The 25,752-nt window shown below is 48.5% G+C and overlaps 1 protein-coding gene across 1 annotated transcript in view; it reads left to right on the top strand.

Annotated features, from left to right (window-relative positions):
- The first annotated feature begins 19,234 nt into the window (after window positions 1-19,234).
- The window catches only part of LOC103188922 (heparanase 2), a 43,957-nt gene continuing 37,439 nt past the window's right edge, over window positions 19,235-25,752 (top strand). Inside the window, exons 1-3 of the mRNA XM_042336786.1 lie at window positions 19,235-19,286; window positions 21,126-21,299; window positions 24,392-24,563. Coding sequence (XP_042192720.1) covers window positions 19,235-19,286; window positions 21,126-21,299; window positions 24,392-24,563 — 398 coding nt within the window. The remainder of the gene's footprint in view (window positions 19,287-21,125; window positions 21,300-24,391; window positions 24,564-25,752) is intronic.

Raw genomic sequence — 25,752 nt, 5'->3', positions numbered from 1 at the left:
CATTAATCAGCAGCCCTTGTGCTTAGTAACTGCAGTATGATACAGAGCCTAAACCTAGTCTGAATATACGTGATAAGGTGCTTTATCAAATGCAAGGATTATTAAATTATTACTATTATTAAAGCACTGCACTGGAGCATCAGCCTATACTATGTGAGCCTGATATGGGGCTTGATTCCCCAAACTTCTGGATTCCAAGGCTAGATCGCTACTGAACCAGCCTGCCACTACCTTTCCGGTAGATATTCTGGTATTTTTTAAAAAAATTACTTGTATTTGATACAGTGCCTATTACATCGTCGAGACGTCTCAAAGCGCTTCACAGAATATACTGTAAAGTGTATTGACTGTATATTCGGGGAGTGAAACATGGCAGCCAATTGCACACAGCAGCATCCCACAAACAGTTGAGATTTTCTTGGGTCGGGGGGGGGGGGGGGGGGCGTGGAGGGGGGGATGGGGGAGGAATGATTGCCCCTGGAAAAGCAATCCTCCAATCCACTAACAACTGGGTTCCTACTTTCTGTGGAGTCCTGTAGCTCAGTGGTTAGAGCACTCGCTTTGCAAGCGAGACACCTGAGTTCAATTCCAGGCAGAGGGCGAAACCTTGGGCAAGTTTCCTTACTCCACACAGAGCCTAATAATAATCCCTCCAAAACCAAAAACAATAATAAATTGGTCATTTTCAATCTACGACTGTTTGTGGGACGCTGCTGTGTGCAATTGGCTGCCGCGTTTCGCCCACAAATATACAGTCAATTCACTTTACAGTCTATTCTGTGAACCCCTTTGAGACGTCGAGAAGATGCGAAAAGCGCTATATCAAATGCAAGGATTATTATTACTATACTGCTAAGTAAACAGGCGCGTGGAGTAAGGAAACTTGCAACTTGCACGTCAGTAGATTATGAACGAGGGAATCTTTAAGGAATAATTATCAAGCAAGATGAAAGAACATTTCAAATGCTACGAACGAGGCAGGCAGGACCCTGACAAACTGCAAAGGAACGTCCCTTGCTGAGTGATCCAACTTTTTCTCCTCATAAATCCAGCTCCGGATCTCCGCCCAGATTGAGAATGCTTCAGCGTCTCCAGAAACTCCTGCACCACCAAGTAGTTGTCAGGTTTAGGGTTTTTGAAACCCATTTCCTTTCGTCTTAAAAGTTGAAAGTTGATGACAGGAAATTCTGCTGCAAACATACCACAGAGAAACCTCCACCACAATTCGTTACAGGTGGGATTAAAGTGCTTTCACCTGGAAGATTGTGTATTGGAAAGATAATATCCAACTGAACATGCCACTCCATCTCAAGTTCCCCAAGATCATTTGGCTCTCGGTCAGTCACTCTTGTAGCTCAGTGATTAGCTCATGAGAGGACTTGGGTTCAATTCCAGGGCAGAGCAAAACTTTAGGCATATTTCTTTATGCCATACACCTCTGTTTACCTATCAGTAAGTAGGAACCCGGTTGTTAGTCGATTGGCAGACCACTTTCTGGGGGTAATAAACCCACCCAATAATAATTTGGTCATTCAATCCACAACTGATTATCAGACACTGCTGTGCACAAAGAGCTTCTGTGTTTTGCCCACAAAATACAGTCAATCTACTTTACAATATATTCTGTGAAGCGCTTTGAGACATCTCAATAATCTTATAAGGTGCTGTATCAAATGCAACAGTTATTATAGTTTTGATTACATACCAGATAAATGAACTGGAGAATGAAAATAAATAAATAATCCCAAGTCCTTACTTTGAAACGAATTTATCCAAGCCCTGCTGTTTTATTTTCAAATAAATAGTTCAAGGGAAGTTATGGTGAGTTGGAGGCAGCAGCTGTGAAAGTCTGGGCTAAGGCAGCATTTAATCTACCCTCAGCCTCCAAAGATAATAATAATTATTAATAATGGTAATAATAATGCTTACATTTGATATAGCGCTATGTTAAAGTGCTTAATAGGATTCACTGTAAAGGATAGTCCACAAGATACACAGTCAATCCACTGTACAGTAAATCCTGTGAAACACTTTGAGAGGTCTCGACCACGTGATAAAACGCAATATCAAATGTAAAGATTATTATTATTAGTGACTGTGCATTTTGTAGGCGAAAGTGGCAGCCAATTTGCACATAGCAACATCCCACAAATAGCCATGACTAAGTTTATTTGGGGGATTATTGGCCAGGACACCATAAGAGAGAAACTCCCTTCTCTTTTCAAATAGTGCCATGGGATCTTTAACTTAAACCTAAATAGGAAGATGGAACCTTGGTTTAATGCCTCATCCAAAGGATGGCATCTCTAACAATGCCACACTCCCCCAGTACTGCATTGGAGCATCAGCTTAGACTACGTGATTCCAAGTCCCGACGTAGGGTTTGAAGCCACAACTTTCTGACCACTGCGTTTGGCTGACCTGATAGACCAAACAAGATGAAACCAGACCAGATCAAAGCAAACTAGACTTGACCAAACCAGAGCAAAGCAGATCAGACTAACTCAGACCCGACCATAGCAAACCAGACTAGACCAGACTAACCCAGACCAGACCCCTCAAGCGACCAGCAATAAGTAGACGATTTGCATTAGGAACAAGATGAACCTTTAAGACTGTGTCCTCTCATCCCGAGCGAGATGAAAGTACATATCCCAGCAGGTGAGAAGGTTATTTGTTATTGTGAGTGACCGGCGATGGAGAAAGAGGAAAGTGGTGCAGTGACTCAGGATTTCTACTGGAGACTTTATTACGCAATGCCTGGCCTGTCAGCCTCCCATCCCTGAACACAAAGGGAGCAGGTAGTCGTTTGATGAGGAGGCAGCAAATTGAGTTATAGGAATAATGGAGCTCACATGGAGATGTTATCAGTGCAGAGATTTTGTCTTTTTGTCAGGCCGTGTTTACCATTAGAAACATCAGGTTTCACTTCAATCGCCAAATAAGACAGCAACACACGTATTGGCATTGGTTACACTCTGGATCCTCGCTGGCCAACCTCAGCCTTCCAAATTCTCCCCTTTATTTTCACTCTCTCTCTCTCTCTCCCCCATTTATTTTCCTCTTACTCGCTCTTCCCTTCATTTTCAGTCTTTCCTTCGTTCCTTCTGTGCTTTGTTTTCTTTCCTCTAGTGGCTCAGATTAGAGCACTTGCCTCACACGCGAGAGGACTCAGGTTCGATTCCCGGGGAGGGCAAAACGTTGGGCTAGTTTCCTTATTTCACACACCTCTGTTTACCTACCAGTAAGAAGGAATCCAGTTGTTAATAGATTGGTGGATCACTTTCCAGGGGTAATAATCTCTTCAAAAAAAATTGGTCATTCAATCCACGACTGTTTGTGGGACACTGCTGCGCAATTGGAGCAGCATTTCTCCCACAAAATACACAGTGAATCCACTTACAATATACTCTACGAAGCACTTTGACGTGATAAGATGCTATAATCAAATGCAAGAATTATTATCTAATCATATTATAATTATAAATAATATTATATTATTGTTATATATCACCTTGCCCCGCCTAGGAATCAAACCCGTGTCCTCTTGTTTGCGAGCCAAGTATGCTAACCACTATGCTACAGATCATCTTGATGGGATAAAGAGAGAGAGAGAGAGAAAGATGGAGATAGATAAAGAGATAGATGGTCTAATAATCTAGTGGAATGAGCTGGACAGGTTGGATGACCTACTCTTCCTGTGTTCCTGTGATCTCTCCATTACAAAACGCAATCTCCCAGATGTGAGACTGCGGTGACGGGAGGAAAAAAACCTCAATAAAATCTTAATAAAGAAAAGCTTTGATGCTACTTAACCCCATTTATGGAGTTTCCATTGTCTTCTTTTGAGAATACAATTTTTACGATATCTTTAACATCTGCTACTTCCAAACCTTTCTACCAGGAGATAACCTAGCCTCACACTGTGAGATAAGGAAGGTACCAGATGGAGAAGATTAGTGTGTCTGGGCTACATCTTAACCAGCTAGAGTGGAGAGAGTGGTTAGAGCACTCGGCTCGCAAGCAAGAGGACCTGAGTTTGATTCCCGTCAGGGCGAAACCTTAGGCAAGTTTCCTTACTCCACACGTCTCTGTTTACCAGCAGTAGGTAGGAATACGGTTGTTAGACGAATGGCGGACAGATCGCTTTCTGGGGGTAATAATCTCTTTCTTAAAAAAATGTAGTCACTCGATCCATGACTGTTTGTGGGATGCTGCTGCACACAATTGGCTGCTGTGTTTTGCCTTCCAAATCTACAGTCACTCAACTTTACAGTATATTCTGTGAAGGACTTTGAGATGTCCTAATATCGTGATAAGGTGCTATATCAAAAGCAAGGATTATTATTTTATCAACGTTCAGAGGAATTACTGGCAAAAATAATACACTTTACAAGATATTCTGTGAAGAGCTTTTCGATGTCTCAACAACGTGATCAGAGGCGTGTGGAGTAAGGAAACCTACCTAAGGTTTCGCCCTACCCTGGAATTGAACCCGGGTCCTCTTGCTTGTGAGGCGACTGCCAGAGAGTGGGGTTGATTGGGTGGGGAAATGAAACAGTCAAAGTAGAGGGGGTGGCTGGTTCAGTGAGGTGTTACCCATTCACTAGGATCCCACGGTTGAGCGGTTTCAACAAAGTCTTGAGAAGTTAAGGTTTTTTTCACCAGAGGGTAAAGGTTTAGGAATGATCTGATTGACGTCACATGTGGAGACAAATTCCACCCGGTCCATCTCGATTTACTCTAGTTATGTTGCATTTCAAAGCGAGCAGGATTTGGCAAATTGTTGAATCCAATCTCAGCTTTGAAGTCGACTTTCTGTTAGTTCTTAAAAGAAACATATATAAAAAACAGTTTCAACTGAGTATTTGCCAATGGATGCTTTAAAACGGTCCATAAATAGAACCAGAATCCATAATGATAATAATGATAATAACAATCCTTATATTTGATACAGCGCCTTATCTTGTCAGTGAGGCTTCACAAAGAGCTTCACAGGATATATTGTAAAATGATGTGAGTTTGTGCATTTTGTGGGCGAATGCAGCAATAAGTTTACCACAGTAATGTCCATAAACAGCAATGGAGTGAGTGACCAATTTTATTTGGGGGTGGGGAGTATTGTTGGCCAGGACACTGGAGGGGAGAAATTTCCTTCTCCTTTTGAATAGTGCCCTGGGATCTTTAACATCCAGCTGAGCAGGCAGAGATGGGACCTCTGTTTAACATCTCATCCAAATCACTGTATTGGTTTCCGCCCTGACTGCCCACAATACGGAGACTGAGCTTCTATTTTTCCACCTCTCTTTGCGACCCCCAGTCCCCTGATGTTCTGCCTGTCCGATCTCAGGGACTGGATGAGCACAAATTTCCTTCAGCTGAACGTTGACAAGACGGAAGCCATACTCTGGCTTTCGTCAACATCTAAAATCGCATGGTTCTCACCTCCTCCACATACCTGACCTCCCCGTAAAACTCTTCAAACCCGTACGCAATCTAGGCGTCAGGTTCGACCCCCAATTATCCTTCCTTCCCCCACATCCGGTCCCTCACCAGCACAACATTCTTCCACCTCCGACGCATCGCCTGTCTCCGCCAATACCTCACCCCAAAAGCCACTGAAACCCTGGTCCATGCCTTTGTCACCTCTCGGCTGGACTACTCAAATGCCCTCCTCGCTGGTCTCCCATCCACTACCATCCATAAAATCCAGGTCATCCAGAACTCTGCCGCCCGCATTCTTCCACGCACCAAACCCCTCTCCCCAATCCCCCCAGTCCTGGCCAGACTGCACTGGCTCCTATCCCAGAGAGGATCGATTTCAAGATCCTTAACCTTGTCTCCAAATCCCTCCACTCCTCTGCACCCTCCGACCTCTTTGACCTCCTCTCTCTTCACAACAGTCCCCTTTGCCTTTGTTCCTCCGGGTCTGGTCTCCTCCTCGTCCCCCGAGTCCTCCGCTCCCCCCTCGGCGGCCGTGCCTTCAGCCACTGTGCCCCGAGGCTCTGGAACTGCCTTACTCACTCCCTTCCCCTCACTCCCTCTCTTCCCATTCTCAGGTCTCTGCTGAAGACCTTTCTTTTCGACCGCACCTTTGGTCACCTTCCTCCCCTCCCCCCGGCTGCTCCTTCTCTCCTGGCTCCTCCCCCTCTCCCCAGCTCCTCCCCTCCCCCTGGTTCCTCCCCCTCTTCCCAGCTCCTCCCCTCCCCCTGGCACCTCCCCTGGCTCCTCCCCCCTGGCTCCTCCCCTTACCTCCAGCTCCTCCCATCCCCCTGGCTCCTCCCCCTCGCCTGGCTCCTCCCCCTCCCCATAGTTCCTCCCCCCTGGCTCCTCCCCCTCCCCTGGCTTCTCCCCCTCCCCCTGGCTCCCCCCTCCCCTGGCTCCTCCCCCTCCCCCTGGCTCCTCCCCCTGGCCTCCCCCCTCATGCTGGCCTCGCCCTGGCTCCTCCCAATCTGGCTCCTCCCCCTGGCTCCTCCCCCTCCCCTGGCTCCCCCTCCCCTGGCTTCCCCCCTCCCACTGGCTCCTCCCCTTCCCCTGGCTTCCCCCTCCCCCTGGCTCCTCCCCCTGACTCCTCCCCTACCATGGCCCCTCCCCCTCCCCTGACTCCTCCCCTACCCCCAGCTCCTCCCCTCCCCCTGGCTCCTCCCCCTACCCTGGCTCCTCCCCCTCCCCATAGCTCCTCCCCCAACTCCTCCCCCGACCCCCAGCTCCTCCCCTCCCCTGGCTCCTCCCCCTCCCCGGCTCCTCCCCCACCCCATAGCTCCTCCCCTCCCCTGGCTCCTCCCCCACACCTGGCTCCTCCCCCACTACTGGCTCCTCCCCCTCCCCACTCCTGGCTGCTCCCCCTCCCCTGGCTCCTCCCCCTCCCCCTGGCTCCTGACCCTCCCCCTGGCTCCTTCCCCCCCACACTCCTGGCTCCTCCCCCTCCCCCTGGCACGGCCCCGAGATCCGTTATTGTGAAGCGCTCTGAGATGCCGTCCGGCGTGGAGGGCACTATATAAATCCAAGTTGTTGTTGACCTGTGGCTCAGTGGTTAGAACACTCGCCTCACAAGATAAAGACCTGAGTTATATTCTCGGGCAGGGCGAAAAGTTCTCTCCACATGCCCCTGTTTACCCAGCAGTAAGTAGAAACCCGTTTGTTAGTCAATTGGCGAATCACTTTTCCGGGGATAATAATCCCTCAAAAAAAACAATAATAATGTGGTCACTCCATCCACGACTGTTTGTGGGACAGTGCTGTGTGCAATTGGCTGCTGTGTTTCGCCCACAAATATACAGTCAATTCACTTTGCAGTATATTCTGTGAAGCGCTTTGAGACGTCTCGAAGTCGTGAAAAGCGCTATATCAAATGCAAGGATTATTATATTATTGTTGCAGTGTCAGCACAGACTATATATGTTGCAAGTCCTGACGTCAGGCTTGAACACATGATCTTCTGACTCAGACGAGAGTGTTACCAACTGAGCCAGGCTGACACAAAATGCTCCTTAAATACAGTAGCAATAATATTCCTTACATTTGATAATATGTAATATAATAATAATCCTTGCATTTGATATGGCGCTGTTGGTGGATCACTTTTCCGAGGGTAATAATCCCTGAAGAATAAATGGTCACTCAATCCTCAATGGTTTGTGGGACGCTGCTGTGCGTAATTGACTGCTGCATTTCGCCCACAAATTCACTTTACAATATATTCTGTGAAGAGCTTTGACACGTCTAGAAGATGTGAAAAGCGCTATATCAAAGCAAGGAGTATTAGCATTATTACTATTAGATCCCAGGAAGTCTTCTCAAACAGCTTCACAGGATTTACTGGCACAGAATATACTGTAAACTGAACTGACTGTGTAATTATGGAAGAACTACAGCAGCCAATTGCACACAGTAGCGTCCCACAAACCGTTGTGGATTGAGTGACCATTTATTCTTGAGGGATTATTATCCCCAGAAAAGTGATTCACCAATCAACTAACAACCGGGTTCCTACTTACAGAGGCATGTGTGTGAAGTAAGGAAACTTGCCTAAGGTTTTGCCTGGGAATTGAACCCGGGTCCTCTCACTTGAGAGGTGAGCGTTCTAACCACTCAGCTACAGGACTCCGCAGAAATGGCCAACTTTATCTGATAGATTGTCAGCAAGGACAGTCTCCCATGTACCTACATGGCCACAAAGCCCTTTGCATCCTCACTGGCACTGCTCGTTTGTACACCATGCCCTCTGCGCTCTCGCCCTCTCTATAGCGAGGCCAGTGAGAGTTCATGAGGTGCCCCAAGATGGATTGTTTTGACATAAGGTTCATGCCCGGAGGAATGTGTGTGGTTGTGTTAAATCGCTGCCTCACTGGACAACAGCTGCTCGTTACAAATCGTTTCATTTTGATATAAAAAAACCACCTCAGACACCCACTGAGCTGAGTATTTACAGAGGCGGATATTGGAGGAGGTGGTTGCGTGCGTGAAAGAGGCTCAGAAACAGTAATAAAACCACCCTCAGAGGATAACCTCATGGAGTCCTGTAGCTCAGTGGTTGAGCACTCGCTTTGCAAGTGAGAGACCTGAGTTCAATTCCAGGCAGAGGGCGAAACCTTGGGCAAGTTTCCTTACTCCACACAGAGCCTAATAATAATCCCTCCAAAACCAAAAACAATAATAAATTGGTCATTTTCAATCTACGACTGTTTGTGGGACATTGTGGGCGCAATTGGCTGCCGCGTTCGCCCACAAATATACAGTCAATTCACTTTACAGTGTGCCGTGAAGCGCTTTGGGACGTCCTCCCGACGTGAAAGCGCTATATCAAATGCAAGGATCATTATAGTGACGCAGGGTAGACTTTGGTTCATTTGGCAGTGCTCTTGACTCTGGGTCAGAAAGCAGTGGGTTTAAGCCCACCCACATCATTGAGCTCACAGTGAAAGCTGATGTCTTGACTCAGTGCTGGGCGTGGGATGTGGTGGTGGGGGGGTTGGGTTATGCATTGACAGAGACACTGTCCTTCGGATGAAATGTCAAAACCAAATCCTGTCTGTGCCTGTTCGAGTGGACGTCAAAGAACCCGGAGAGCGGTTGGAAAAGGGGAGGGAGTTTGTCCCGTTATCCTGGCTGACATTTTCTCACCCCCACCCCACCCTCTACGGATGAAATTTACATTTATTCCCCTCACAGTGGTTTGTGCTGTGTGCGAATCATCTGCCAAGTTTACCTAGAACATACAGTCACCGTCTTAAATCTTATCATAATAATAATAATTCTTGCATTTGATACAGCTCCTTAGAATGTCATTGAGATGTCTCAAAGCGCTTCACAGAACATACTGTAAAATCGATTGACTGTGTATTTTGTGTGCACACAGCAGTGTCCTACATTTCTGGGGGGATTGAATAACCAATTTTTTTTGAAGGCATTATTAATCCTAATAATAATCCTTGCATTTGATATAGCGCTTCTCACGTCAGGAGGACGTCCCAAAGCGCTTCACAGAACACACTGTAAAGTGAATTGAATGTATATTTGTGGGCGAACGCGGCAGCCAATTACGCACAGCAATGTCCCACAAACAGTCGTAGATTGAAAATGACCAATTTATTATTGTTTTTGGTTTTGGAGGGATTATTATCAAGTGTGTGGAGTAAGGAAACTTGCCCAAGGTTTCGCCCGGTCTGGAATTGAACTCAGGTCTCTCGCTCGCAAAGTGAGTGCTCTAACCACTGAGCTACAGGACTCCACCCCAGAAAGCGATCCGCCAATTGACTAACAACCGGGTTCCTAATTACTGCTGGGTAAACAGAGGCGAGTGGAGTAAGGAAACGTATCTACGGTTTTGCCTCGCCCGGGAATCGAACCCGGATCCTCGCGGTTGCGAGGTGAGCGTGCTAACTAGTACACTACTGGACTCCAGTTAATTAATTGTGAAGTGGGTATTGGCGCCGAGAGGCAACGACACTGAAGTGCAAGTAGTGAACTCAGACTTTGTGAAGCTCCCACTACATCAGGGCCTGACGTCTCTTTAAACCAGTGTTTGATGCCTCTTTAATGAGGTCCATTATATAAATTACCCACTTACAACAAACAGAGCAGCTCCACCACCCCAGCCCCCTTTGCCACAAATAAGGGAAGGAGCAGTAATTGTTTCATTCCCAGCAGGATATGACTGATAGGAATGAAGGTCTGAGTTATGGGTGAGGTATTGAGTACAGGTTAGAGTGGTCTTGACACATCAAGATCCAAATTAAAACCAGCCTGACTGCCACCGAGGGGTGTGTTGTAACGAGACTGGGGCCTACTCACAGTGGGATAACATGGGCTGTGGGGTTAGAATGTCCTATGTTGACGCTGTTCCGGGAGATTGGGCGAGGGGGAGGCCGGGCGAGGGGGAGGCCGGGCGAGGGGGAGGCCGGGCGAGGGGGAGGCCGGGCCACGGGGAGGCCGGGCCACGGGGAGGCCGGGCGAGGGGATTGTCAGTGGGCGCTTCATTGTCAGTGGCATTGTCCATTGAGTGAGACATTAAACAGGTCTGTTTAATTAAAGATCCTTCATTAAAGATCCTGTGGTGTTACTGTAGAAGAGAATTGAGTTGCACCACCATCACTCCCACCAACCGATACAGATCAGACACTTATGTCACTGTAGGTGGGATCTGTAAGTGGAGTCCTGTGGCTTTAGTGGTTAGAGCACTCGCTTTGCAAGCAAGAGGACCCGGGTTCCATTCCCTGGCAGGGTGAGGTTTCCTTACCCCACGTGCCTCTGTTTACCGAGCAGTAAGTAGGAACCCGGTTGTTAGTAGATTGGCAGATTGCTTTTACAGGGTAATCGCTTTTACGGGATAATAATCCCTTCAAATGTCTGTAGGACACTGCTGTTCGCATTTGGTGGCTGCGTTTGACCCACAAAATATACAATTCACTTCACAGTATATTCTGTGAAGCACTTTGAGACGTCTCGAAGATGTGGTAAGGCACTTTATCAAATGCAAGGATTATTATTATTGTTATTACTATTATTATTATTATCATCTACTGGTGAAACCCTACAGGCTGGCCTTTCGTGACACGAGGCTAATGACGAGTGCATTTGTTCCCTTCATTGAGTTAACCGACTAGAAAGGGTTAACATGTGGCACAGACAGGCTGGGGTAATTGCAGTCGTTCATATGGAAAAACTTGAAGCCGGTGGAATTTGGTATTTAGGTGTTTTAAGTTTTAAGTTTTAAAAGTGTGTTTAGGGTCCAATTACAAGTCTGAAATCACTCAGCCTGTTGCCATGGCCCGAGCCGGATCCCACATGTGAGGATTTTAAGGAGCCATTTATTCCCTGGGCATGAATTAACTTTATAGGCCAGGAGGGGATGAACGCGGAGGAAGGAGGAAGGGAGGGAGGGCTGTAAAGAAGACGGAATCTCGCTCACTGCACCTTGGCCTCAGTCTCCCATTGTAAAACGGGCAAAACATTTTAGACAAATGTCTCTGAACAGGATTTGTGTGTGTATGTGTCGGTATATGTGTTTGGGTGCACGTGTTTCTATGTGGATGTATGTGTTTGTGTGGGTGCGGGATGTTGATGTCTGTGTGATGTCTATGTGACTATTGTGTGTGTTTGTGTGTGTATTTCTATGTGCGCGTGTATGTAGTGTGTAGGAGGATGGTCACGAGTTGGTGATTTGATATCTGACCAGCAATGGAGATCAGTGTAACAGACCTGTTGGGGATATGATAGTATCACTGAATGCCTGGGCAGTTAAAGCTTTTTTCTATCAATAGCAGAACACTCTCTCTGAGTCCAGGTTAAAGATTTTGATTGATGCAGTTTTAAAACAGAATGTATAATAATAATAATCATCCTTGCAATTGATATAGAATCTTATCACATCATCAAGTCGTCTCAAAGCGCTTCACAGAATTTACCATAAAGTGTAGTGACTGTATGTTTTGACAATACGATAGCTTTTAAAAGGGAATTCAGTAAATATTCAAAATATTTGGAGTCCCGTAGCAGATTGGTTAGCGTACTCGCCTCACAAGTGAGAGGATTCAAGTTCAATTCCTGGGCGTTGCGAAACCTTAGGCAAGTTTCTTTACTCCATGAACCTCTGTTTAACTAACAAGGTAAGGACCCAGTTAGTCAATCGGCGGATCGCTTTCTGGGCGTAATAATCCCTTCGAAAAAAATTGGTTATTCGATCTATGACTGTTTGTGATAAACTGCTGTGCACAATTGGCTGCAACGTTTCTCCCACAAATACTAAATCAATTCACTTTACAGCCTCTCAGCTCTTCGGCTCTGGAACTCTATCCCCCAGTGCCTTCGCCGCCTCCTCCCTTTCCTCCTTCAAGGCCGGTCTCAAGACCTTTCTCTTTGACCGAGCCTTCAGCTCCCCTCTCGACTCTCTACCCCCTCCTCGCTCCCTCCCTTCCCTCCCTCACCCTGACCATTTCCCCCCTGCTCGGGTCCTGACCCAACTGTACAGCGCCTTGGGACGTCCTCCCGACGTGAAAGGCGCTCTATAAATGGAATCTTGTTGTTGTTGTTGTTGTATCCTGTGAAGCACTTTGAGACGTCTCAACAACGTGATAAGGTGCTATATCAAACGCAAGGATTATTATTGTTATAAAAGGGCATGTGCAGGTGTATGTGTGTGTGGGGGGAGGGGGAGGAGGAGGAGAGTAACAAGAGCAGAGCAGAAAGGCTGTGACAGAGAGTGGCACAGACAGGATGGGCAGAATGGCGGCTTCTGCGCTGTAGCACTGTCTGATTGATTGAGCTAGAATGTGCTGAAACTGGAATTCAAGCCCTCAGCCCTCTCGCTGTGTCTGACATCCCAGCTAATGCCATTGGTGTCAGCCAAAGCTTTCCAGCTGTTCTCAGTCTCAGTGCCAGACTGTACAACACAGACACACTCCCACACAGACACTCACATAAACCTCGAGTCACGCCTACAGCGGACACACGGGGCATTTATATGACATCTCTAGACAGCGGTGAAGCCATCTCAATGAATTCAGTGTGTGTGTGTGTGTAACAGTAAAGCCAGTGTGTGGTCTGCACTGTTAAATCCTGGATCAGTCGGCAGCGCTCTCGCCTCTCTGGGTCAGAAGGTTCACGGGTCCGAGCCCCACGTCGGGACTCTGAACGCATAATCTAGGCTGACCCTCCAACACAGTGCTGGGGGAGGAGCTCCATTGTGAGAGGTGAGAAAGTTGCAGCCATTTTACTCAGAGCGATATCCCCCCAACAGCCATGAATTCAATGATCAAATTTTAATCTGGGAGATTGTCAGCCAGGACACCGGGAGAGACATTCCCTTCTCTGTTCCAATAATGTCACGGGATCTTTAACATCCTCCTGAACAGGACGCAGACTGGGGTAAATACTGGGCTGGAGTATCAGCCTGAACTGTGAGCAAATCCAAACGTGGAGCTTGAACATATAAAACCTTCTGAAACAGAGGCTAATTTGTGTGTGTGTGTGTGTTGGGGCGAAAGGGAGGGAAGAGAGGGAGAGGAGGTAGGATGGTAGGGAAGGAGGGGAGGGAGTGAGGGAGGGGAGCGAGTGAGGGACAGGAGGGAGGGGATGAAGGGAAGAGTGGGCTAACAGGCCAGCCTGCCCGAGGGTGACAGTGGCAGGTGGGAAATTAAACGGGCTGGACAGGAGCCAGGAGAGAGTGAGGTGTGGTCAGTTCCGTGCTTCTCAAGTCCTTCCTTCAGAAGCTCTGTAGTTTTCCATTTTGTGCTGCTTTATAATACAGAACACCAATAAATTTGGCATCCATTAAGTAAGGAGTGAGGAGCTTTCACTCTGTTAATGGAAAAAGACTTGCCTCAGCACATTTGTCAGGTATCAGCCAGGCTCAGTCAGTAGCGCTCAATCGGTTGCCTCAGAGTCAGAAGCTTGTGGGTTCAAATCCCACATTGGGACTTGTTGGGTGTGGGGGGGGTGCGGCGCTCGTTGTCGGAGGTGCCGTCCTTTGGATGAGATGTTAAAGATCCCATGGCACTATTCGAAAAGAGAAGGAAGTTTCTCTCCTGGCCAACAATCCCCCTCCACTCCCCCAAAACATTGGTCACTCACTTTTGACTGTTTATGTGACATTGCTGTGAGCAAATTGGCTGCTGTGCTCACCTACGAAATATAGAGTCACTACACTTTGCAGTAATACCTGTGAAGCGCTTTGAAGTGGCTTAATAAAGAGCTGTGTCAAATGAGAGAATTATTATTATTAATTATTATTAAAACGCTCAAAGTATTCGCCAGGAAGTGTAGTGACTATGTATTGGCAAACAGGCAGCCTAAATGAAACTTCCTCTCCCAAATAGCTTCCCAGGATCTTTCACATCCACCTGAACAGGCACAGACAAGCTGTTGTGTTTATCTCTGAGTTGAGGCAATACAGCAAAAGTATCCTGATAACATTGAACTCACTCATTGATTCTTTTCTCATCTCTTTGCTTGCCTTGCTTTCTCTTATCTTATTTCTGTACATGCTCCTTGTTTCTCTGTCTCTCGCTTCCTTGTTCGTCATGTTAAGAAGGAGGTTGTTTATGTCTGTGCTGGTGCTCGCTCCCCCACTGGAGCTCTCTACTCTAATCTCGTTCCTCTGATTTTTTCCGTGTATCGCTGAGATTTCCTCAATTCCATTTTAAACACTATTATGGATTAATTTGTCCACGAAACACACAGTCACTACATTTTACAGTAAATCCTGTGAAGCGCTTTGAAGTGTCCTCCCAACATGAAAGGAGTTGTATCAAATGTAAAGATTATTATTATTAGGTATGTCTGCGGAACTCCCTGCCTCAGTCCCTCCGCCTCGCCCACTCCTTACCTATCTTCACATCGCAACATCGCATATGGTCACCTTCCCTTTCTCCTCGGCTCAGGGTCAAACTCTGTCATTGTTCGATAATAACAACAACAAATAACATTTGTATAGTGCCAAATCCCTGAGGAAAGTCAAGCATTTGGACTCGAGGCATGGGGTTGGGATCAGGGGTGAAGGGCAGGGAGAGTAGGGGTAGGAGGGTGACCGAAGGCTCGTTCAAAGAGGAGGGTCTTGAGATGGGCCTTGAAGGAGTCAAGGGAGGGAGTGAGGCGAAGGGACTGTGGGATTGAGTTCCAAAGGGTGGGGGCAACGAGGCTGAAGGCCTGACTGCTGATGGTGGGGCGGGCCGGGTGAGGGACAGGGACCAGGCCGGAGTCTGGAGGGCACAGCACTGTGAGACACCCCATTAAATGCTAGTTGTTGTTCTATCAATTTCTTCTTAAATACATTGACACTTTCTCCTTCAACCAAAGCTTCCAGCAGTGAGTTCCACCCTCTGCGGAAAGAGTCACATGGGATAAGTCTAGGTGGAATTGTGAGTCTTGGACAGGCCAAATAATCTCCATCTAATGTTTAAACACTTGGCATCAGGTCCCTGTGAAGGGATTTGAGAAGTTTTGACATTTTAAACACTATATCAAGTGCAAGAATTATCATTATTATTTCAAATCTGGGAAAGTGGCTGCACACAGCTCCACCGTGTTCTCTATCTCAATAGCTATTGCAGTAGATTACATCTGTCTGTATAATTGGTTTTGTCTGGTGATATATGATAGCTCGTGACAGGAACCGTGAGGTGCCGGTGTCCCCTTATCTGATTGCAATCAGGGTTTACTGCTACTCAGGCTGGTCTGTCCCTGGTCCAACACAGAGTCAACATCAGCCAAAAGCTTCACATACAAAGCGCCCTGGGCCCTGACTCTGACCCTGACTTCCACCACCCACCACTCTCTGCTGCTTATTGTTATCCCCTCTTCTCTTCTCTTTCCTCTTCTGTATCTTCATTTCTCTCTTCTCTTCACTTTCTTCTCACCTCTAGAGACTAACTCAGTCAGTCTGATTGATGGTGAATGGGTTCAGCTAGCCATGCTCTGGCCTTTTGAGTCAGAAGTCTGAGCCCCAAGTCCGGGACTTTAAGCTCACGATCCAGCACGGGGCTGACAGAAACACTGAGAAACATTAAACCAAGGTGCCAGCCTGGACTGTGAGCTCAGAGTCCCAGCCTGAGACATGGGGCTTGAACCCACAACCCTCTGAGCTAGAGACTAGAGTGGTAACTGGCTGGGCTGGGCTACACAGTGCTGTGTAGGGGAGTCACAGCCGGGGCTCAGGGCGCCTGTTTACATTGTTTCGTGGCTCTGTTCCTGTGATTTGGGGCTTCTGATAACCAGGAGGATAACCACACCCCCCACATACCCTTATCTAAACAACGTCCGTGTCACTATGCATTTTTGACTAGGTTACAAACCAGTCCTCTGGAAATAAAACAATAATCAGAATACAGAGGACCCCTCCCGACCATCCCCCCACCTGACACAGCACAACAACAACATCAACTTGCACTAATGCAGAGCCCGCCCTGCAGGCGTCTCAGAGCGCTGAGTACAGAGAGACAAAGCGCCCCTCTCAATTATTATAGAGTCCTGTAGAGTATTGGTTAGAGCACTCGCCTCACAAGCGAGAGGACCTGGGCTCGATTCCTAGGGAGGGTGAAACTTTAGGCAAGCTTACTCCATACACCTCTGTTTACACAGCATTAAACAGAAACCCGGTTGTCAGTTGATTGGCGGATCACTTTTCAGGGGTAATATTCCCCTAAATAATAATAATTTGGTGACTCAACCCAGAACTGTTTGTGGGATACGAGTGTGCACAATTGGCTGCCCCGTTTCACTCACAAAATCCTCAATTCACTTTACAGTATATCCTGTGAAATGCTTTGAGACGTCTGAACAACGTGATAAGGCACTGTATGATAGAATCATATAGTCATACAGCACAGAAAGAGCCATTTGGGCTATTCTGTCTGTGTCGGTTCTTTGAAAAGAGTTTCCAAACCACTCCCCCCCACTCTCCCCACAGCCCTGATCAACCCCACTCCCCCACTCTCTCCCCATAGCCCTGATCAACCCCACTCCCCCACTCTCTCCCCATAGCCCTGATCAACCCCACTCCCCCGCTCTCGCTTCATAGCCCTGATCAACCCCACTCCCCCACTCTCTCTCCCCATAGCCCTGATCAACCCCACTCCCCCACTCTCTCCCCATAGTCCTGATCAACCCCACTACCCCACTCTCTCCCGATAGCCCTGATCAACCCCACTCCCCGGTTCCGTCCCCATAGCCCTGATCAACCCCACTCCCCCGCTCTCGCTTCATAGTCCTGATCAACCCCACTACCCCACTCTCTCCCCATAGCTCTGATCAACCCCACTCCCCCGCTCTCTCCCCATAGCCCTGATCAACCCCACTCCCCCGTTCTGTCCCCATAGCCCTGATCAACCCCACTCCCCCCGCTCTCCCCATAGCCCTGATCAACCCCACTCCCCCGCTCTCTCCCCATAGCCCTGATCAACCCCACTCCCCCGCTCTCTCCCCATAGCCTTGATCAACCCCACTCCCCCACTCTCTCCCCATAGCCTTGATCAACTCCACTCCTCCGCTCTCTCCCCATAGCCCTGATCAACCCCACTCCCCCGCTCTCGCTTCATAGTCCTGATAAACCCCACTCCCCGCTCTCTCCCCATAGCCCTGATCAACGCCACTCCCCCGCTCTCTCCCCATAGCCCTGATGAACCCCACTCCCCCTCACTCTCCCCATAGCCCTGATCAACCCCACTCCCCCGCTTTCCCCCCATAGCCCTGATCAACCCCACTCCCCCGCTCTCTCCCCATAGCCCTGTTCAACGCCACTCCCCCACTCTCTCCCATAGTCCTGATCAACCCCACTCCCCCTCTCTCCCCATAGCCCTGATCAACGCCCTCCCCCGCTCTATCCCCATAGCCCTGATCAACCCGAATGCCCTGCGCTCTCTCGCCATAGCCCTGATCAACCCCACTCCCCCGCTCTCTCCCCATAGCCTTGATGAACCCACTCCCTCGCTCTTCCCCATAGTACTGATCAGCCCCTCTCCCCCGCTCTCTCACCAAAGCCCTGATCAACCCCACTCACCCCCTCTCTCCCCGTAGCCCTGATCAGCCCACTCCCCCGCTCTCTCCCCACAGACCTGATCAACTCCACTCCCCCGCGCTCTCCCCATAGCCCTGATCAACCCCACTCCCCCGCGCTCTCCCCATAGCCCTGATCAACCCCACTCCCCCGCTCTCTCCCCATAGCCCTGATCAACCCCACTCCCCCGCTCTCTCCCCATAGCCCTGATCAACCCCACTCCCCCGCTCTCTCCCCATAGCCTTGATCAACCCCACTCCCCCACTCTCTCCCCATAGCCTTGATCAACTCCACTCCTCCGCTCTCTCCCCATAGCCCTGATCAACCCCACTCCCCCGCTCTCGCTTCATAGTCCTGATAAACCCCACTCCCCCGCTCTCTCCCCATAGCCCTGATCAACGCCACTCCCCCGCTCTCTCCCCATAGCCCTGATGAACCCCACTCCCCCTCACTCTCCCCATAGCCCTGATCAACCCCACTCCCCCGCTTTCCCCCATAGCCCTGATCAACCCCACTCCCCCGCTCTCTCCCCATAGCCCTGTTCAACGCCACTCCCCCACTCTCTCCCCATAGTCCTGATCAACCCCACTCCCCCCTCTCTCCCCATAGCCCTGATCAACGCCCTCCCCCGCTCTATCCCCATAGCCCTGATCAACCCGAATGCCCTGCGCTCTCTCGCCATAGCCCTGATCAACCCCACTCCCCCGCTCTCTCCCCATAGCCTTGATGAACCCACTCCCTCGCTCTTCCCCCATAGTACTGATCAGCCCCTCTCCCCCGCTCTCTCACCAAAGCCCTGATCAACCCCACTCCCCCCCTCTCTCCCCGTAGCCCTGATCAGCCCACTCCCCCGCTCTCTCCCCACAGACCTGATCAACTCCACTCCCCGCTCTCTCCCCATAGCCCTGATCAACCCCACTCCCCCGCGCTCTCCCCATAGCCCTGATCAACCCCATTCCCCCACTCTCTCCCCATAGCCCTGATCAACCCCACTCCCCCGCGCTCTCCCCATAGCCCTGATCAACCCCACTCCCCCGCTCTCTCCCCATAGCCCTGCAAACTTGTCCCCAAATAATGATCTACTCCACTTTTAAAAGTTGTCACCGTATCGGCTTCCACCAGCCTTCCAGGCAACGAATTCCAGATCCCAACAACTCGCTGTGTGAAAAGCAAGGATTATTATCAAAATAAGATAAACAGATTAATTCCATTTTCCAAACTAAAGGGAATAGACGTGCAGGACAGATGGTTGCGGGGGTGGGTGTGGTGGCTGTCTGGCCCGCTGTGCTGCTCTCAGGTCAGTGTGTTGGGCTGTGGTGACAATACACAGGTGCGTCTCTCTCTCTCTGGGTTGGAACAGCTGCCAGCTCGGCTGGGCTTGGCTCTCACAGCCTCAGTGTCTGGAAACATTCAGCCTCAGTGCACACCTGGCTCTTTTACCAGCTAACACGTCTTGTCAATGGAGAGCTGCACAGAGCTTTCACAATGAGCTGTTTCTCATCAGCCCCCATCACTGCCCCGTTTGATATCTTGCGTGTATACAGTCAATTCACTTTATAGTGGATCCTGTGAAGCGCTTTGAGACGTGTTGACGATGTGATAGGGGCCCTTGTCAAATGCTATTATTATTATTATTATCCACTACCACCTAAATGCGGTGTGTGTGTGTGTGTCTGTGTGGGAGTGGTAGTGGTGGGGGACGGGTGGGGGGGGGGAGAAAGAGTTTTGAGCTCACAGGCCAGGCTGACACTCTAGCCTGGACTGGAGTAGATAATAATATTTATCTTTCTTTAAATAACAATATGAATATAAATATTTTTCACTTTCATATCATTGAGATGTCCCAAAGTGCTTCACAGGATATATCGCAAAGTGTAGCGACTGCGTGTTTTGTGGCTGAAATGCGGCAGCCGATTTGCCCATAGCAACGTCCCACAAACAGCCATGGAGTGAGTGACCAATTTTATTTGGGGGATTGTTGGCCAGGACATTGGGAGAGAGAAACACTCTGTGCTTTCCGAAGATCTTGTGACATTATTGGAAAAGAGAAGGGATGATCTCCCAGTATCCCAGCCAACAATTCTCCTGATAAAGTGATCAAAAATAATCATTTTGCTGATGTATTTTGTTGTATTTTGCGGTATGGTGCAGTGGGATAGATTGGTAGGACGTTAGCCTCTCAGCTTCACACCAGACTGTTTGTGGCACCTTACTGTATGCAAAACATTCAATGCGTTTGCATTCAATACACTTCACAGTGGATCGTTTTGAGACTTTTGGATATTTAAATCACAGCTCTTTGACCTGCTTTCGGTCATCCCCCCACCCAGCACACACATACCTAGTGCTTTGAGACATCCCTGGAATCCCATACCCAAGTTAGTGCGCTCATCTCGCAAGTAAGAGGACCTGCACTTGATTCTCAGGCGGGGTGAAAGCTTAGGCAAGTTTCCTTACTCCACATGCCTCTGGTACCAGCAGGAAGTAGGAACCTGGTTGTTAGTCGAATGCTAGGATTATTGACGGATCGCAGTTTGCGGGATAATAATCCCTGAAAAAAATTGTATCACTCAATCCACGGATGTTTGTGGGACACTGTTGTGTGCAATTGGCTGCTATGTTTCACCCACAAAATACACAGTCAATTCACTTTACAAAATATTCTGTGTAGGGCTTTAAGGTGCTCTATCAAATGCAAGGATTATTATTAATATCCTGAGGATGAAAGGCGTTACATCAATATAAATTGGGTCAATAGGCCTTACATTCAGTATAAGACCTTTCCTGTCAAGAGTGCGTCTCAATGTGCTTTTCAGAACAACATTAACAACTTGCATTTATATAGGCCCTTCACACAGGGTGGCGTCCAGCATCGCTTCACGTGGCGGAGTCTGACAACGAGTCAGGGGGAGAGAGAGGGGGGAGGTGACCGTGAGCACGATCAAAACGGAAGGTCTTTAGACTGTATTTGAAGGTGGGGAGGGAGAAGGCATATTGGATCATGTCGGCTCAGGCCATATCTGAAACGCATTATCATCATCGTTATGGTTTATTATTGCCGTTATTGTTATAATCCTATCTTTTTTCCTTCCTGAAAGTTACGGCCAAATTTCAACTGTGCCTGGTTTTTACCCAGCCAGGTCTCTAGACAAACTCTACAACTTTGCCGAGTGCTCTGGTTTGCATCTGATCTTTGGCCTGAATTCCCTCCTGCGGAATGCTGACAAATCTTGGAACGGCTCCAGCGCTCTGAGTCTCCTTAAGTACTGCGCTGGCAAGAAGTACAACATATCCTGGGAACTGGGAAACGGTAAGTGACCTACTCCATCCCGTCCTGCCAGAGTGGGTTTCTCCCCCTCCCCACCACCCCCGAGCCCCCAAACACCCCCACACCATCACCACAAATATGTGTCTGCTTCAAGGTACAACAACAAATTACATTTACACAGCACCTTTAAATGTCAGGAGGACATCCCAAGGCTCTGGATAATCAAGGATTTGAACCCGAGCTGAGGGTTGGGATCAGAGAGGGGTGGAGGGCAGGGAGGGTGGGGGTAGGAAGGTGACCAAAGGTGCGGCTGAAGAGGAGGGTCTTGAGATGCGCCCTGAAGGAGGCAAGAGAGCGCACAAGGTATTGGATAGAGTTCCAGAGAGTGGGGGCAGAGAGGGTGAAGGCCATGGAGCAGGCCGGAGCCTGCTGAGCGGAGGGAAGAGCAAGGTATGGCCGGTGCATGGGCAATACCTAACCTCCCTTCACGAGGGTGGGGTGGCGTGGGTTGTGTGAGTGCGGGTTGGTGGGGGTGGGTGTCAGCACATTAGTGAGGCGTCACATCTGTTGCCGCCTGTGGTGGGTTTAACACAGTGAAGGGGCAGACTGTCTGAGTAATTGACTGACAGGCTGTTGTGTCCACAGTCTCTCTCTCTCTATATAAAATCAGTCCCACTTAAATATAAGGAGGGAACGGCAGTGTGCTGACAGGCCGTGGCATAGGGTTCGTAGGTTGGGGATTATCTTATTTATATTCTGATCACAAGACACCAGTGGGAAAGTGGGAGCATTCTGGGAGGTTAAACCACCGCGGAAGTGAAGGTTTAAGTGCAGAACTGTGATGGTCTCCAGCTCAGTTCCTGAGCCAGGCGGGTCCACAGTATTCCAGGTTACAGCACAGCCCAGCCTGGCTCATTGGCACGACTTGGAAGAGCAGACCAGTCACTGGGAGCAAGGAATCCTCCCACTCAGTTCTCGTTAAACCTGCAGCCAAAGCCCTAAATGGTAGGGTGGTCCGAACTTGTCAAGCAGCGGGAAAGCTTGCCAGGCAATGCTCTCAATGGCATGCTATGTGGTTTTAGCTGGTTAGACTTCAGCAGTTACCCCAACACACACTCTGAGGACCCCAAGCCTTGGCTCTTGCCAACCATGAGTCCAATATACTCCAGAATTAGGTAAGCAGAATGTGTTCCTCCAGGGAGAGAGAGCGCATGCCATCCCAGACACAGGGATAGGGATATGCCAGGGTCTATGATAATTATTATGATTATTATTATGATTATGAGTCAGTGGTTAAATTACTCGCCTCGCAAGCAAGAGGACACGGGTTCGATTTCCGGGCAAGGTGAAATTTAGGCAAGTTTCCTCACTCTACCGGCCTCTGTTTACGTAGCAGTAAGTAGGAACCTGGTTGTCAATCGATTGGCGGTTCACTTACCGGGGTTAATAATCCTTTAAAAAAATAATGTGTTCACTCAATCCATGACTGTTTGCAGGACATGGCTGTGAGCAATTGGCTGCTCCATTTGGACCTCAAAATTCACTTTACAGTTTATTCTGTGAAGCGCTTTGAGACGTCTTAACAACGTGATAAAGCGCTATATCAAATACAAGGATTATTACTATATTTCCACACGTAGGTGGCATAAACATAAATAAATACTTACATATGTGGAACTGAGCCTGGTTTAGAGACTGACTTCTGCATGTGCCAGCTGAATTCAAACCCATTTATCAGAGCTTGTGTAGTTAACTGAAAGCTGTATAAAAACATGCTGTTGAATAAAAACAGTCATTTGGGGAAACACACTTTCATATTTACAATCCTGGGGTGGTTGAGAACAATGTAAAGAACATTTAGTGTGATGTTTACAGTGGCTACAGTCTCGCGTTCAGTGAATAATGAGGTGTTAGACTACATCACCATTAGCGCAGATGAGGAGATTTTCCAAGCACTTACTTAAAGGGAAAGTGGGGAAGTTAAAGGGAAGGGCTGGAGTTTGCGGTCTTTCAAGGGACTATTTGCTACCTACTGCATTTTTCTATCTCAGTATGTCAGTCATGGAGACCCATTGGGCTTAGAGCGCTCGCCTCACAACCAAGAGTGCCCGGGATCGAATCTCAGTTGGAGCGATACCTTAGGCTAATTTCCTTCCTCCACACGTCTCTGTTTTTATCCAGCAGTAAGTAGGAACCCGGCTGTTAGTTGATTGCAGATCGCTTTCCGGGGGTGGTAATCCTTCCCACCCCAAAAAAAACCAATTTGGTCACTCAATCCATGACTACTGTGTGCAATTGGCTGCCACAATTCGTCCACAAAATATAGTCAATCCATTTTACAGTATATTCTGTGAAGCGCTTTGAGCCATCCCAACGACATGATAAGGCGCTGTATCAAATGCAAGGATTATTATTATTATTGGCCACGACACTGAAGAAAAGCAGCATCACTGGATCTTTAAAAACCTCAGTTTATACTGTCTGGGCCTAAAGATCTCTTCCACCCCGTTGTCTCCCTTCACCCCCTACACTCACTACAAGGATGTTTATTTAACAGTCACCAAAATTGGCGCTTGAGGCCGTCAAGAACGGCTCCCTGCACCCTATCCCCACCCCGAACATTCGCATGAGTCTGTGTAAAGTCCGTGTTCAATCGGTCGTGAGTTTTCAGTTTTTTTCTTGATTGAACATTTCTGGATTTTTGATGGTCAAGCACTGATATCAATGGCCAAGCTGTGTGTGGGTTTAGCTGGTTAGACTCCAGCAGTTCCCCCAACATACACTCTAGGGTCCCTAAGCCTTGGCTGTAGCCAACCTGCACCTAATAACTTCTGGAATAAGGTAACCAGGATGTGTCCCTCCAGGGAGAGAGAGAGAGAGAGAGCCCATTCCATTCAAACAATCTATCTCAGGGATTTCAATGTTAGGTGGAAGCATGGCAAATCTCGGTTTGGTTTGGATACTCTTAAGCACGGTGATGGGTGGCTTTCTGCGTGTGTCAGTTACCCGGCTGACCCCCCCTCCAAAATTTTTTTTAATTATTCAATGAAGAAAATGGATTTGGTCGACCATAAAGGTTGGCTGTGGCAGCTCTAACATCTGATTGTTGTTAAAGTGCTAATGTCTTCCTGCAGAACCCAACAGCTTCAGAACAATGACAGGCAGGACCATCAATGGCAGTCAGCTGGGCAGGGACTATGTCCAACTCAAGGGTTTGCTGCAGTCCGTGCGCTATTACACCAAAGCCAGCCTGTACGGACCAAGCATTGGCAGGCCACGCAGGAATGCTGTGACTCTGTTGGACGGGTGAGTAACAACAACAACAGCCTCAATATTTATATATAGCGCCCATCACCAGGGTCCTAGAACGCTTGTCCGGGCCGGGGAGATCAGTGTGTGGTGGTGGCGGGGGGGCGGTGGAGAGAGAGATGAGAGAGAAGATTGCGGAGTGGGGGGGCGGCGCAGGTCAGTGGTGATGGGGGAAATGGGAAAGCCAGACACAGCTGTGAGCAATTTTGTCTGCAGTGGTAATGATTTAAAAAGCAGGCGACCCAACTTCCACCCCCCCACCTCCTCTTTAAATGACTTGCTCCCCCTGCCCTTTAAGCGGACTTTAAACTCAGCCAACGGCCCAAGATTTAGCTAATTGTTGAGCAAGGAACAGGGCTTTGGTTGTCTGCCTCGCTCTCTCTCTCTCTCTCTCGCTCGCTCGCTCACCTCCCTGAGGGCAGGTACCCATCGGGATGCTTTGATGTTAGCAGCAATAATAATAGTGACAATACTTTCATCTGATATAACTCCTTATCACATCATCGGGGCGTCTCAAAGCGCTTCACAGGATAGACGGTAAAGTAGAGTGACTGTATATTTTTTGGGAGAAATGCAGCAAACCACAACCTTCTGTCTCAGAGGCGAGAGTGCCTACCACTATGCCAGGCTGATACACACACACACACACACATCCATCCAATGCAAGGATCATTGGCATTAAAAGCCGATACCAAGATCATGTCTGGCTGAATTTCCCTTGAGTCAGGGACGTATTTAAACCTCACAATCAGCTGCAGCGGGTTAGGGGATGAACCATGCCTGCAGTGTAGACCCACAGCTGGTGTGAACACAACCTGAGGCTTTCTATAGATTTGCTGTAAATCAACGGGCCCTTAGTGAGAGCACCCTGAGGTCCCGACTTTAATGAAAACAATTAACCCAACCAGCTTCAACATCAATCTCCTGAGCAACTTTTTCTGAGCAAAACCTTTGCTGTTTAATGGTGTGTTTTTTTAATAAAGCCAAATAAAAATACAGGTAGTGTTCCCCCTCCTCCTGCATGCAGCCTCCCTGCTTCAATTATTTAAATTCCATACTGACTCCATACTCTACTCCGAAATCACAGGGTGGAAATTGCAAGGTTTGATGTGGTGATTAACACGGCCTGTGCTCCTTGGCACACGCACAACGTACCAGTTTGCATGTTGAGCGATCTCAGGGTGAA

The sequence above is a fragment of the Callorhinchus milii genome, unplaced genomic scaffold, assembly GCF_018977255.1.
Source record: "Callorhinchus milii isolate IMCB2004 unplaced genomic scaffold, IMCB_Cmil_1.0 Scaffold7, whole genome shotgun sequence".
Taxonomy (NCBI): Eukaryota; Metazoa; Chordata; class Chondrichthyes; order Chimaeriformes; family Callorhinchidae; genus Callorhinchus; species Callorhinchus milii.
The sequence above is the reverse complement of the archived record's forward strand: the minus strand, read 5'-3'. Positions and strand labels throughout refer to the sequence as shown.